Source organism: Candidozyma auris, chromosome 1, assembly GCF_003013715.1.
Source record: "Candidozyma auris chromosome 1, complete sequence".
Taxonomy (NCBI): Eukaryota; Fungi; Ascomycota; class Pichiomycetes; order Serinales; family Metschnikowiaceae; genus Candidozyma; species Candidozyma auris.
Window position 1 is genome coordinate 356,244 of NC_072812.1, and position 15,009 is coordinate 371,252.

At 43.3% G+C, this 15,009-nt stretch overlaps 5 protein-coding genes across 5 annotated transcripts; 2 read left to right on the forward strand and 3 right to left on the reverse strand. All coding sequences in view use genetic code 12, as the record gives it.

Annotated features, from left to right (window-relative positions):
• Positions 1 to 55: 55 nt before the first annotated feature.
• ACO2 (aconitate hydratase ACO2) lies at positions 56 to 2,488 on the reverse strand (the record flags this gene model as incomplete). Its single annotated transcript, XM_029034387.2, has 1 exon — positions 56 to 2,488. The coding sequence occupies one exon, from the start codon at positions 2,486 to 2,488 to the stop codon at positions 56 to 58; it is 2,433 nt and encodes an 810-aa protein (XP_028889629.2).
• A 627-nt stretch (positions 2,489 to 3,115) lies between these two features.
• On the reverse strand, positions 3,116 to 7,285 carry BUD5 (Ras family guanine nucleotide exchange factor BUD5; the record flags this gene model as incomplete). The annotated part of the gene is made up of 1 exon (XM_029034388.2): positions 3,116 to 7,285. One exon carries the CDS (start codon positions 7,283 to 7,285, stop codon positions 3,116 to 3,118), a length of 4,170 nt encoding a protein of 1,389 aa, XP_028889630.2.
• A 923-nt stretch (positions 7,286 to 8,208) lies between these two features.
• Positions 8,209 to 11,367, forward strand: CJI96_0000168 (RNA helicase; the record flags this gene model as incomplete). Its single annotated transcript, XM_029034389.2, has 1 exon — positions 8,209 to 11,367. The coding sequence occupies one exon, from the start codon at positions 8,209 to 8,211 to the stop codon at positions 11,365 to 11,367; it is 3,159 nt and encodes a 1,052-aa protein (XP_028889631.2).
• Positions 11,368 to 11,395: 28 nt separating this feature from the next.
• CJI96_0000169 (GPI-anchor transamidase GPI17) lies at positions 11,396 to 12,901 on the reverse strand (the record flags this gene model as incomplete). The annotated part of the gene is made up of 1 exon (XM_029034390.1): positions 11,396 to 12,901. One exon carries the CDS (start codon positions 12,899 to 12,901, stop codon positions 11,396 to 11,398), a length of 1,506 nt encoding a protein of 501 aa, XP_028889632.1.
• Positions 12,902 to 13,170: 269 nt separating this feature from the next.
• On the forward strand, positions 13,171 to 14,982 carry CJI96_0000170 (uncharacterized protein; the record flags this gene model as incomplete). Its single annotated transcript, XM_029034391.2, has 1 exon — positions 13,171 to 14,982. One exon carries the CDS (start codon positions 13,171 to 13,173, stop codon positions 14,980 to 14,982), a length of 1,812 nt encoding a protein of 603 aa, XP_028889633.2.
• Between the last annotated feature and the right edge of the window lie 27 nt (positions 14,983 to 15,009).

Below are 15,009 nucleotides of genomic sequence, written 5' to 3' on the forward strand. Positions count from 1 at the left end.
ACAGTATACCTGTAAAGATGCTATAGAATAAATGAGTGTCTAATGAACCTGTCGCTCAATGCTTAGCAGAAGCAGCAGCAGCTTCCTGTTCTTTCTTCAAGTTACCAATGTAGTTAATGGCAGAACCAGCCTTGAAGAATTCAATTTGATCCTTGGACATAGTGTGCTTACACAAAATCTCGAACTCATCAGACCCATCCTTTTTGGCAACCCTAATTCTTAAAGTGCCGCCGTTGTCACCGTTTTTAGCAACCATATCCCTTAAGTCGATGGTGGTAATCTGGTCACCAGCCAGAATCTTATCGTAGTCTGCCTCATCAGCAAATGTCAAAGGCAACATACCTTGCTTCTTCAAGTTGGTTTCGTGAATTCTGGCGAAAGACTTCACCAAAATGATAGATCCACCAGTGAATCTGGGGGACATGGCAGCATGTTCTCTAGCAGAACCTTCACCGTAGTTATGCTCAGCAACGACAATCCAAGGGCGCTTCTCTTCCTTCCACTTGAACATTAACTCGGGGATTCCGTATGCGTCACCGTTGAGATCGTATGCTGTGTTGACTTCACCAGTCTCCTTGTTAACGGCACCGATCAAAGTGTTGTAGGATATGTTTTCAAGATGACCCTTGTACTTCAACCACGACCCAGCAGCGGAAATGTGATCGGTAGTACACTTACCCTCAACCTTCAATAAGACAGTGGTTGACAACTCATCGCCAGACCATGGATCGAATGGCTCAAGAATTTGAAGTCTGTCGGAGTCTGGAGACACATTGACTTGGACCTCAGGCTTTGGTTGAGGGTTGGCCTCAGGGTAGAACTCCTCGCGGCCCTTGATGAATCCTTCGCCAGGCAATTCAACGCCCTCTGGAGGACTAAACTTGAATTCGTCGCCGTTTTCTTTTTTGATGCTATCCGTAAGAGGGTTGAAGTTCATGTCACCAGAGTAAATCATGGCAGTGACAATATCAGGGGAGGTCAAAAAATTCATGGTGTTTCTGTTCCCGTCGTTTCTCGCTTTGAAGTTTCTGTTGAAAGAGGTGAAGATAGCATTGGAAGATGTAGAAGTCTTTGGGACATCTGTTCTGTCCCACTGACCAATGCAAGGACCACAGGCGTTAGCCAAGACGATGGCACCGTTTCTTTCGAAGATCTCTGTCAAACCATCTCTTTCTATGGTGGCTCTAATTTGCTCAGAACCAGGAGTGACAAAAAATGGAATCTTAGGCTTCAAACCGGCCTTCTCTGCCTGGATAATGATGGACGCAGCACGAGACATGTCTTGGTACGAAGAGTTTGTGCACGAGCCGATCAACCCAGCGCTAACATTAGATGGCCAGCCATCGGCCTTGGCCTTAGTGCCAAAGTCAGAGATTGGGGTCGACAAGTCCGGGGTGAAAGGACCGTTAATGTGAGGCTCTAAGGTATTCAAGTCAATCTCGATGATCTTATCGTATTCAGCACCATCGTCTGCCTTCAAGAAGTTGTACTTGTGTAAAGCTACATCGGCAGCCTGTGAAATCGGGCCTCTGTTAGTCTGGATCAAGTAACGACGGTGAGCATCCTGATAAGGAAAAGTAGACGTGGTGGCGCCAATTTCAGCACCCATATTGCAGATAGTAGCCATACCAGTACAAGATAAGGTTTCCACACCTTCACCAAAATATTCAACAATGTAGCCTGTACCACCACGTACGGTTAAGATGCCCGCAAGGTGAGTTATGACATCCTTAGGAGAAGTCCATCCGTTCATTCTGCCGGTCAATTTCACACCCAAAATCTTTGGCGCCTTCAACTCCCATGGTGTTCCTGTGAGCCCATCCACAGCGTCCGCACCACCCACACCAATGGCAATTGCACCCAACCCACCAGCGTTAGGGGTGTGCGAGTCTGTGCCCAACATCATCAAACCTGGCACCGAGAAGTTTTCGAGGACAATCTGGTGAATAATGCCCGAACCGGGTCCCCAGAATTGAATCCCATACTTTTCACCGCAACTTTGTAAAAAATCAAACACCTCCTTGTTCGTGGCTATAGACGACGTCAAGTCAGACTCAGCGCCATCTTTGCCCACAATCAAGTGATCGCAGTGGATCGAAGCAGGCACCGCAGTTCTGCTCATGCCCGTGGTCATGAACTGTAACAAGGCTGTTTGTGCTGAGGCGTCTTGCATGGCCACTCTATCCGGATGAAGCTTCAAGTACTGCTGCCCACGAATGTTGGATAAGTCGCCATTGCACGCAGACAAGCTTTCATTTGGGTCGACCAAGTGGGAGTACAAAATCTTCTCTGCCAACGTCAAGGGTTTGTCGTTCACTAAGTTTCTGACTTCTTGAAGATTTGTTATAAGCTTGGCGTAGGGAGGTGTTCTGGCTTCGTACTCTGGGGGAACCGAAAAGGCAGACGCGAGATCGCTGGTGCTGCTAGTGGCCAATCTCCGGGCTAAGAGCCTCTTGGAGACATGGACCGTGCTTCTGGAAGAGAGCATGACTTTTTGGTAGTGAAACTTCTTGGTCGTGGTTGTACTTTGCACGGTAAATTTTTCACCACTATACCCCACTGTGCACAAAGGTCCTACACATCGGCCAATAGATAACGCTGTAGTTGTGCTTATAATGCGCGGAAGCTTCCCTTACTCTGTCTAGATAATGTGACTCACCCGTTTATTGCCGTGCGCATAATACACTGGACTAGATTCTGAGGCATGTTGTGCGCAGGGTGAACCAAGTATCTAGATACTGAGACGCACTGGGTACAAGAGCAGACTATACACCAGACATCACACAACAAACTATACCATTTATGCCACTATTCCGCACTTACATGTTGCACAAAAAGAATAACGATGTAAACACTATTTTTCTTAATCATTCCACTAGTAGCAGGGGCCGACTAGTTCAGCTCGTTACAAATGTCTCTCTTCTAGAGAAGCATTGACCGCCAGCACTTCGAATTTCATCACTCAAACCAAAAGGATTTTGAACGGTATGTAGAACCCCGCCTCTTCTGTTTTGCCACAATAATGATATGCCGTGAATTCCGATCGTCACTATTAATCCCTTGTATTTGAACCTCCTTTTCTTATTTTGTTGAGCAGCCAATTCGAAACGGTACGTTAGGACATGCGTGGGGTATCTCTGGGCTGCAAGGCACAACTTAACTTCCAAGCTCTATCTTCCTCACTCTTGTTGAGCTGAGCAATCTTAAAGAACTCGAGCAAAACCAACTCCTGCAAAGCTGGATTACTGACTATCTTCAAATCAGCAGTGGTGTTTTTGCCAAGATTGAGAGAGAACCGAGATCTCCTTTTCATGCCATCCTCCTCAACGTAGCGAACTTGCAAGGTTTCAATATCGGCGATCACTCTTGTAAGCTTGAGATGCTTATCAATATTGATGAGTTTTTGGTTCAAGAAAGTATTGGCTTTGCGGTAATTAGGATTCCCATCGGTAACAAAGGTCAAATCTTGAAGGAATAATGAAAAGTAGGGAACGACTGGATAATTGTATTCATTGTTCTCCAAGAAGACTCTGAGCTTTTCACGATAGACATTGAAGTTGTTCTGTGGATGTGCCACTGTGCAAAGGTATTCGTATAAGTGAGTGTATTTCGGACTGAGATCTTCCCAAATTCTCTTTATTCTTGTTATCAAATGTGATTGTAACGAGGTGATGATGGCCACCATGGAGTTGAAATTGCGCATCTCGTAGCAGCTGAAGCTGACTTTGAGCCATTGCTTCACTTGGTTAACTCTCTGCTTGTCGGTGAGACCAGGCTGCAAGATAGACTCGAGTACGTATCCCGACAAACAATTTGTGAACAATAATGATTGTCTGACATTATTTGCTAGCTTGAGATGTGCTTTCTTTGCAGTATAATTCTCATTGAGCAATTCACTAGATCTAATCGAGCAGAATATTTCTGACTCAATTAGAGTCAATTGGTTCGATAACTCCAAAACCTGAAAGTCCAACAAGTTTGGTCTATATTGATCAAGCTCCCATTTTTCCTCACATAATTTGAACCAGGTTGGTAAAAGCATCTTTAGAGGTACCACACCATAGCTTCGCATCTCAAGAAATTGGCGTGGGCACCACGCCTCTCCAAGTACTTGACGGAACTTGAGCACGGTGCTCTCGACAGTAGCCTGCTGCGCTTTAGTGAGCAAAGTGCCTGAAGTTGGAGCCAGCCCTGATAATGAAAGACCCATCGTCATGGATTTTAAAGAGCTTGCAATAGAGCTGTTAGAACTTATCCTTGAAAGCTCATGTCCATCGATTCCAGAGTTGCGGGACAGATCATCTAGATCCCTAATGTCACCAATTGAGTCCTTCCGGTTAAGTTTCTTAAGTGTGATGTGTCTTTCGTGAATCTGCTTCCTTTCCTTGCCTTTTACATCCCTAATAGAAAGCCTGGCAGCTAGCTCGATTAGACGCATAGCATCGAGAGGCAAGTGAGGATAGATACCCTCGTTGAAAAAATTAATGAGGGTGCACAACAAGGGAGTATCTGTGTCATGATCCCAGTATGATTCCATCCAGATTCTGAATATTGCGATAATCAAGCGCCGTCTCTTCTTGAGACGAACTTCCAATAAGGCATCGTTGCTCTTTTCGAAATTTGTTCCCTCCGTCTCCTCAAATCTTGAGATGAGGCCTTCAAGCAAGTCCATTCCGCTGGCAAAACTCCTCAAACAGATGAAAAATCCGGAGATGAAGAAGTACTGAGGTGGCAAATCCTCGTTCGTGAGAGTGTAAATCAACCCCTTGAAAGAGGCGCCCAACAAGGTACCATTAGCATCCACAAGAAGCTCGTCCTTTATCGAAAAAGAACGGCTTTCTGTTGACCCAGAAGCAATGAAAGGTTGAAACTCAGCTGTGGTAGCGTCGAATGGAGTATCATCAGTTTCGACAAGCATTACCTTGTGTAGCAAATCGACTCCCGTAGGAGTCATACCAAGCCCGCCGGGTTTTCCTGAACGTATCATGGAGTACCGATTTGTAGATCTTCCATTCTTTTTCTTCATAACACGAAGATCCTTATTCTTCAATGAGTGTGATTGAACCATGCCAACGGAGCATTCACGAATAAAATCAACTGGATCTATTCTCATTTTGAGGTAATCAGGATATGATCTCTCGGAACTCAATTTGAAATCACCAATCTGATCGAAGAGCTCGTTTATGGAACGAACGCTTATATTGATGGCTTTGATAGTCTTGGCTGCGACCTGTCTCAACTTAAGACCCTCCTCAGTGAAGACGTAGTCCTGGTTATGCGAGGTATTATCGCTGTTGAATGTTCGTGACGTTTGATCCTCACCGACTGTTTTGTTGATAAGCACTTTCACACAAGTGACCAACTGATCTCCAAATGACATGAACGCATCCATTGAAGCATCAAGGTCAGTGGACTTGCTAGAAGTATAATTCATGCCTGTCTTTGAGATGAAAAGAAGTTCACTCAAGAGTAAGAGAATATGGCATGATATCTTCTCGAGCAAAACACATCCCTGTGGATTATGCTCTATTAAATCTAAACGTCCCATTATAAGTGACAAGTATGAGTAAAGAATACCCTTAATCTCTGTAACCCTTTGTTTGGCCAATGGAGGTGTAGGTAGGAGGGGATATGTATTCAAATCACTCTTTAGTCTCTTTTCAGCTTCTTTCTCAATGATGTCTTTACTTTCTGTAAGCCAGACGTCAAAGAAGTAGACACCCCTCCTTATGACCAGGAGTACAAAAAGAGTCAATATCTCGACCTTCTCAAAGTTCGTTGTGCCCTTATACTCAGCAGCTTTTTTCATAAGTTCCCACCAGTCATACATGAAGGCCTTTCTTGCCTTACGTACCACCGGCTTTTTAACGATTATCTCACTGGATCTTGAAAGACAGTCTGTCTCGTCAAGCAAGCAACGAACACCGTCTTTGATGTCATTCAAGTGTTTATTAGAAAACGTCTTTCCGTGTGGACCGTCACGAGAAAGTGGATTTGAGAGGAAGTGTCCACAAGCATTGAGCAAAGGAAACATAAAGTGCGAGAATTTAGCCTCGTCCGAGTTGATAAATTCGGTTTGATTGGCTCCATCGGTAGTAATTGCCATGGCGAAATAGTTCATGGGAACCCAACCTCTTTCTAAGGTCTCGATCAAAATAACTTCTCCCCAACCAGAGTCATCAATTGTGTGGACAAATGCGATATCGTTCTTCTCGAAAGACAAACAGACTGAGTTTTCTGACTCAAGCTGTGATTCTGTTGCATCGAATGAATGCAATGCCCGGATGAAGAGCGACGACATATCCTCATCCTCAGTTGTACTGGAGGCAGTCGACCATCTCGAGCGGTCCATCTTTTCAGAAGAAACGTCATGCCTCGAGCTGTTTGCTGAACTTTCATCGTATAGTATGTTAAGACCACTAGCTGGTTTCGTAAATTGAGTCCCGGGAGGCAAATCACCTCTTGGAGGAACCTCGTCTTGTAAAACGTTGTGATCATACAGGGTATCATTTTTCATTGGAGCACTGGACAAGTTCGAGGATGTGCTCAATATTGAGGTGTCCTCATCATTTGCAGCAGCAGACGTTGGATCGACTAGACCATGCTTCTCGTGAAGTCTTTTATAAAGCAAACTAGTCCTGCTCGTGCGTCCTTGGTTCTCACTCAGCGCTTTTTGAGCCTTGGAGCTAAAATTTTCATGGAATAAATGCGATTCTCTTGATACGTTAGTGCCTGTTTGGAGTAATGTTACCGATAGTCTTTTAAATTTGTGTGGTACTTGCAGTTGAGCAACTTTGGAGGTGGCTGGGGCAGCTTGTTCAGAAGTCGGGTGTATTTCATCATTGAACCCATTAGCATTAAGAACAGGAGTTTGGTCGAATATAGCATCGTTCTGGCCATGCATCTCGGTGTTGAGCCTAGGCGTCTCATCAGGATCGAAGGAGCCTGGCATTTCACTAACTCCTTGTTCATTGGATTCTTGCCGCAACAACGAGTTGTTGATAGACGAGAAACTGGGCTCGCTACCGTTGATGGCTGTGTAGTACGACTTCAACGTCTGGCTAGAGGTCTCGGGTAAAATGGCTGATTCTTGCCTCACACGTGAAGGAGAAGCACTTGTCTGGGACTCCGTGTCGTTAAAGTCCGAGCCAAAAAGCTCTGAGCTTTCGTCAATGTCATCCTCATTCTCTTCCTCGATTGGATCTCTGAGAGGAAACGTCGACCGCCGCTCGGTTTCGACCGGCGAGTAGACGCTCAGAGAGACAGAGTAATGCAGTTGGGCCATTCAGGAGGCAATGTCAATTATGGGGTTTTTTTTTTGGCTGACAGGTTAATATAAATGACGTTTATATGGTGGTTACTCAGCTCGGGTAAAAAGGCTAAGATTCAAGAAACATTCCTTCGCGTAGACACACAGGACGCGTTCCTGAAAAGGGAGTGTAATTTTTTTTCGTCGACACCGACGATCTGCGCGAGAGACATACTTGGAAATCGACAGAAGCTCAGAGAAAGTTCCTAGTAAAAGAGTTCTCAAGAAGAGTTTTTGAGGACCCGTCTTAAACAAATGAATAAAGGCGCCTCAGTCTTCGGGTATAATAAGTAGTTAAGACAGACTACAAAAATGAAATTCCTGTGTCAGATTACCTTTGTAACATTTGGACATGTAATCTTTCAACCTTCCATTTTTGTTCTGAATTTTCGTATAAGGCTCTCAAGGCGATTATTGCAGTGTCTGAACAAGTGACTTTACCGGGGGGTCTCGAATTCGGTCGTGGCGTTCGCCAATTGGGCAATCTGTAGATGCGAGGCCCTGAGAAGGCACTACCCTGAATTTGTGTAATATGGCCATTCGTCTAGATTGCTCAGGTAAAAATATGTTGTTTGGTAGTGATACATGCGATTACTAGATCTGGGCCTGGCGGTTTCAGGGCATACTGTGCGCCAGGCTAATGGTCGCAGCAGTTCTCCCTGGGTTACATACTGAATGCTTATCGATGTCTTCATATTTTGGAACTTGCACGTTGAGTGTCAGCTATTATTTTCTTTTTCAGGTTCGTTCTAAACCACATTCTCCGTTATCTGGTTCCACGAATGAGCCCCACTAAAGTGCTTTTTCGCAGGTGTGCGATGCTAACCTACACCTCCAGACGTTCTCTCCTGCACTACATCGCATCGAGATTCGAAGAGCTATTCACAAATTCCATCGCTATGGCTACTTATACGTGCCAAACCTGTCAGGCTGTGGGCCTGGAGGATATAGGCAAGCATCTATCGACGACGCGTCACAAACTAGTCAAGTATAATCCGTTGGACGAGGTGATCAAATGTGAAGATTGTGAGGATTCGAACATTCATCTCTTGAACATGATAAGGTACGGCCTCTCTGATATCAGCCTTCTATGTAACGATTGCAAGCTGAAGCAAAGCTCTGGAGAGATTTCGGCTACATACTCTCTCTCAAATGGTTCTTTGTTTGTCAAGTTGCCTCAGTACTTCAAGTTTAGAGACATCCACTGTGGCATCTGCGAACTGGAAAGTGATCTTCATGTGGCTAACGACGGGTCAACGCAATACATATACTGCAAGAAGTGCATTGATGAGAAAATCCCCTCAATCAAACGGAATTTATCCTTTGTTAGTGAAGATAGCGACTCGTTCTTGTTTGCCCTACTAGGCATCAAAGAGTATGTTCCTAAGCCGGGGGCGAAGGCAAAGAAACTTGCTCGAAAAGTGAAAGGTAAAGGTGGAAAAAGACAAAGAAAACTTAAGCCTGATGCAGAGGAAAGAAAAGCTCACTATGAGTCCAAAATGGCCACCAAGGCAAGGTTTCAGCAGGCTAAAACAGTGAAAGCAGTGGGCTCCTCATCCACACCTTCGCCCACCCTCTCCCGTTCAGCGACTCCTCGCTCGTCTACTCCTAATAACCCCAAGAGAGACACAAAGAAAACGACAGCATCGAAGCCAAAAGGTGCAAAACCATCGAGGACACCGACACCCCAACCTGAGATGAAAGAGAAATCCGATCCAAAAGAACATATTGCGAAAAAAGCTCAGTCTGTCTCAAAACCAAAGAAAGAATCAAATGGCATGCCTTCAAAATCATCTACGGTTAAGGCTGAACAAAAGATAGACAGGAAGACCAGTAAGTCTGCGAGCTCAAAGGTCAACGGTGGTTCAAAGAAGACTAATGATAAAAAGGCACCCCCACAGACACCAGAAGCACCTCCAGCCAAGTCAAAAAAGCAAGAGGACGAGAAGCAAACATCTCCTGGGCACAGTAAAGGACAAATGCTGGCTACTACCACTTCCTTGAAATTACCTCCGAACATTTATGAGATCAAGCCGGCGCCAGAACCGCCTATGCTGTACCCAGACTTGAAATCTTACTTCAATGAAATGTGTATCAATTTATTGCTTGAAGAAAAGGCACAACTCAATGCTGAAAGAATTCCCATGTTAGGTCCTGACGAATTCGTGTTGGAGTGGTATCAAGAGAATGATCTAAAACACAAACAGTATAAAGCTCAGGTCCTTCTTACCCCTGAGATTCTTGACAGGTATCTCACAAAAAATATGCAAGCAGTCAAGCAAACTCCATTTTCACAAGACCAAGGTTTGATCTTGCTTTTGGATGATCGAATACCCTGGTACGGCAGAATAGCCATGGTAGACACTTTTAGCTCCCAAAAACCACAGAAAAAAGGCTACAAAGGCAAAGGAAAATCCAGACCGCCAAGTTCAAATCACCCTCAAATCTGTGAAATGGCCGTTGAGCTCTTCTCTTGGAATACGATGCCTCTTCCAACTACAGTTGATATTAAACACTTGAAGCTACTACCAGTGTCTGTTCCTGTTAGTAGAATTTTCACGGCAATGCTGAACTTGCGTAACCCATCCTTCATTGACTTGGTTTTGGGTAACAAAGAAGTAAAGCAAATTAATTTCAAAAACTACTTGCAACTCACTAGGGATACGTTTAATGAGTCTCAGAAAATAGGCTTGCAATCAGTTCTCAATAATGCCATCACCGTCTTGCAAGGACCGCCGGGAACTGGAAAGACTTCAACAATTCATGAAATTATTTTGCAATTACTTGAAAAGATGAATGTATCACCAATTTTGGTGGTTGCAGCCTCTAACATTGCCATCGACAATATCGCGGAGAAACTATTACCAAAATACGGAAAGTCCATTTTGAGAATAACATCGCTCCAGAAGGAGTTTGAGTATAACAGAGACCATCCATTGGCATCCATTTGCTTACACCATATGACCTTTGATGGCCTTCCTTTGCATCTTCAAGAAGCTCTCAAAGACTTACGAAGACCAGGCGTAAAGGTAAGCAAGAAACAGTACCAGCTGTTAATGTCTGCATTGATAACTCAATCAAGTAAGTTAATTGCGCTGAAAAAGGTGATATTGACTACAACCGTTGCCGCTGGCAGCATGCAATTAAAAGCTCTTCCCAAAGTCCCAGTTGTTATAATGGATGAGGCCACCCAGTCCTCAGAACCAACTTCCCTTATACCACTTTCGATGAATGGTGTCGACAAGTTTGTTTTTGTTGGTGATCACAAGCAGCTAAGCAGCTTCTCTGAGGTACCAAATCTTTCCTTGTCCCTTTTCGAAAGAATTCTTCGAAACGGCACTTACAAAATACCACACATGCTTGACACTCAATACAGAATGCATCCAGCAATAAGTGAATTCCCGAGACAAAAATTTTATAATAATCTTCTTAAAGATGGTATAACTGCAGAAGACAGAAAAATGAAAGGGATTCCAATTAATCCCGTCGTGTTTTGGGATACTAAAGGTAAGAATCCGGAATCACCTGTCCACACAAGATTTGGTGTGACATACGCTAATGGGGGTGAGGTCAATTACATTGAGCAGGTCTTGATGACTCTCGTATTCGAGAAAGGTATCAAGAAATCCGATATTGGTATCATCACACCCTACAGAGGCCAGCGAGATTTGATTTCATCCACGCTCGTCAAGAATGATGTCATCAATCCCGACAAGGATATTGTACACGAGGATGTTGACCGAGATGATTACTACAGCAACTCAAAGCCTCTCACTGTACATATTGTGTCTGACATAATGGTTGCATCCATTGATGCATTTCAAGGAAGAGAGAAGAAATTTATGATCATGTCTTGCGTGAGGTCAAATGATGCCAATAAAGTTGGATTTTTGAAGGATGAAAGAAGACTCAATGTGGCATTGACAAGAGCTCAATACGGTCTTATTTTAGTTGGTGATGCGGATTGCCTCAAGCACGATCCATTGTGGAGAGAATACATCGAAGATCTTGCGGTGAAAGGTCTGCTACTCGTTGGAGACAGCTTCGTCTATTCGTAATTAGATGCGATTCATAGAATTATAGAAACTAACTTTTCTTTTTGTTTTCTAGCTCTTTTTTCTTTTCTCTTTTCTCTTTAGCTTGTTCTTTCAAAGAACCTATCAACCCAAAGATCACAATGGCGCCGAGTGGGCCCAACAAAGGAAGAAACACGGCAAGTTTATGTTCACTAGGGAAGTATGCTTGTTGAACCATCTCTTTTTCAAAGAATGCCTTGTCAGAACTTATCAAGCCTTTAGATGAATATTCCATTGCAGAATCAAATAATCCAGTTTTTAGGCATTCCACAGCTTTATCAAAGAAGTCTAAACTATCAACCATATGGGCAAAAGTTGATTCTGGTATCGAGATTTCATCCAACGAATTTGAGAGGGTTACTAGGGATGAGAGATTTTCGATTAAATGTTTCAAGTTTTTCATAGCCATGATCCTGTGAAATGAAGCAACTCTCATTAAAAGGCTCTTTGGATCTTTGGGTACTCCCATTAGTTCAAGAAGCTGGTATGCAAAGATATCAAAGATAGGTGCCAACTTCTCTTGGTGGAGGGTGTACGTATAGTCATCAAGAACAGGCATTTCTGAATTGTAGATGTATACGCCGCCCCATTGCGGGACGATGAAGGAGTTTGTCTTCGAGTTCTCAAGCATCAACGGATAACCCTTATGATTAGCCGCAGGGAAGAAGACAATAAAATTTATAGTTGGATAAACATCATGAATAATCAAGTTCCAGTCTCCATAATTGATAAAAGTGGACAAGTCCTTTGTAGGTATGATGTACCTGTTCGTCTCGTTATCGAATAAAGTAGGATTATGAAGTTTCGAGTAGTATTGCACTTGCGAAGTAATTTTGAAGCTTGTGTAGTGCTTTAAAAGGTCCAAGAGTGGTTGAATACTCGACACGGCGTCGTCAATTTCCCAGTCAACAGCCCTACCATCCTCAACAAACAAATTGAAGACAAGATTGTACGTGGAAGAGTGTGGAACAGCCACCTCATTGTGTTCCACTTTCAGTACCCGGCGGTGTATCACGTCTAGTATGGTATCGACTTCATTTTTGAATATAAGCTCGAGCACTTCAAGCAACTTTTTCGACACACAATCCTTACAGTTCGCATGAACAGTCAGCATCAAAGTATTTGGCATCATGGAAGGCTTTTTGTCTCCATCAATAACAATATCCACAATGTAGTCTTTTAATGGGTCTGGTGTGTGTTCACTAGCTAATTTTAAGTTTACACGCCAGCTGTTGTCAACACCCCATTCACTTTTGATCACATTATCTATCTGCCTTTGTAGGGAACCAACATCAAGCAGTTCCTCACACTGTATATATAGAGGTACTTGTATGGCAATTGCTTCCAGGAAATTGTTTCTCCGATGCATCAATTCTTCGACGGGTAAAGCAGCTCGGTGAATGCTTGTGGTATAGAAAAACATTGGCGCTCCAAGAAATACCACAAATGCAGAAATCACCCACACCACTAATCTACGAGTCCATTTCGTGGACTCCGATTCTTGTGATCGTTTCATGCTTATGGAGTAGTGAAGTTTGAGTACGCGAACTAGAGTTCTGTAAAGGTGAGGTTTTCGCAATCTTGGCTGAAGTCTCCAGATATCTCAAAGTATTTGGTGAAGTAATCTATTCGTGAATTTAATTGAGATTTGATCAATTGTTCTTTTGCTTTTTCCCTTCAATAAATTTCTTTCGACCTTGCAATACACTTTGGCGCTCGTCATACACGTACGAAGTCTTGATGCAATATTGAGGTCGCTCCATTCAGCTTTCTTCCTCATCCACCATGTTCAAAAAAGACCCACAACCAAAGCCATCATCTAACATCAAATCTTCGGAGAGACGTGCTCTTTTGACAAGCATTTGCAAGGAATATAGCATTACCAAGGAAGATTTGTCCAAAGAGACAGAGTTATCGATTCTACCCATCACAATCAAACAAGCTAGCTTCCAAAGTGTTCAAGGACATAAGGGCACAATCTATTTTGATGAGAAGGAAAAGCCATTATGGTTTAAAACAAGAGATTCTCAATTGTACCCTTCAATATACACATTATGGCAATGTGGAGGGCTTCTCCCGATCATTCTCACGAACGATCATGTTATCGACAAGTTGTCATCTCATGCAAATCTCATGTTGCCTGGTTCAATTCCGCCGTTTGACTCGAGAGCTACTAAAAATGCCTTGGTAGGTATCGCTAGTTACAAAACGCCAACTGTTGTTCAAGCCATCGGTCATTGCTTTCTCAACTTGACCCAATTTGACGACGTAGTTGGTCGTCAAGGCACAGCGGTCACTGTGCTCCATGTCATTGAAGATGAACTCTTCAATCTATACGATTCAGACATTGAAATACCAGTTGAAGTGGCGCCATATATTCCTACTGCTTATGATGGCTTGAACAAGACCCTTCGAGCTTTATATGGTGAAGACGATGTCGACGACGAAAATGAAAATGAAAATGAAGTGGAAGGGGAAGATTCTGAGAGGTGTGATACGCAAAGCGAAGTTATGATAGAGATTTCAGGTCAAGAGCAGAAGGCTTCTGATCAGACTTCTGCTCATGAGCGAGAATTGAACGGTGATTCAAGCGTGGAAAATGTTTCAGAGGCATTGTCTCATTTAAGCGTTGAGGATATTGACAACTTTTTCTTCCGTTCTTTTATCCAGCTGGTAAAACTCAATCCACTGATCGAGCTCCCACTTTCTGCATCTCAATTCATGGGGCAATACATCCTCAAAAATCTTCCTAAGATGGATGTTAAGTATTGTAATATCAAGAAGACCTCTTGGAAGAAGAGCGCCAAATTTCTCAAGTCTTTGGAGAAACAAAAGCTACTTCAACTTAAGGGTAAAGGTGATGATGTGAGTGTGGTCAGTATCAGTGTACCAAAGGAAACTGTCGACAATTTTGTCACACATAAGGTAAATGCGACGAATAAGAACTCTTCTACGACAGGTAGTAAAAGTGATGCAGCCAATAAGCTTTCCGTCGTTTTACTTTATAAACCAACAAATAAATCAAGAATGATATATAACAAAGTTGACAAGAGTTACCAGAAGCTATACACTCAAGTCGAGCTTAAAGAGATAATCGGTGAATACATCAACATCGCAGGATTAGTTGACAAACAAAACCCCAAATTCTTGATTTTAGACGAGCATATTAAATCGGCGACTGGTATTAAAGAAGAAAAGGTCACTAGGGACAAGATTCTTCAACCTTTTACAGCGAGTCATTCTCCTCATTACACAATCTTGAAGCCAGGAGACAAAACAATTGACCTGAAGATGGTACACAAGGGCACCCCGCCAAAGGTGAAGATTTTGACGCAAACTGTTTTGGGAAGAAAAACAGTAACAACGGTGGTCAATTTCGAGCCTTTCCTTATCAAAGCTGCGACATTGGCAGAGGATCTCAAAAATAAGTGCTCGGGTTCAACCTCGGTGGGGAATTCTATTCACAATCCGAACCTAACGGAGGTTATGGTACAAGGACCACATGGATCCACAGTCGAACGGTATTTAAAGGAAAAGGGGGTACCGTCATCATATATCGAGGTGGAAGATAAAAGCAAAAGAAGGAAGAAACGTTGAGGTCTCAAACATATTATTGAATTATAA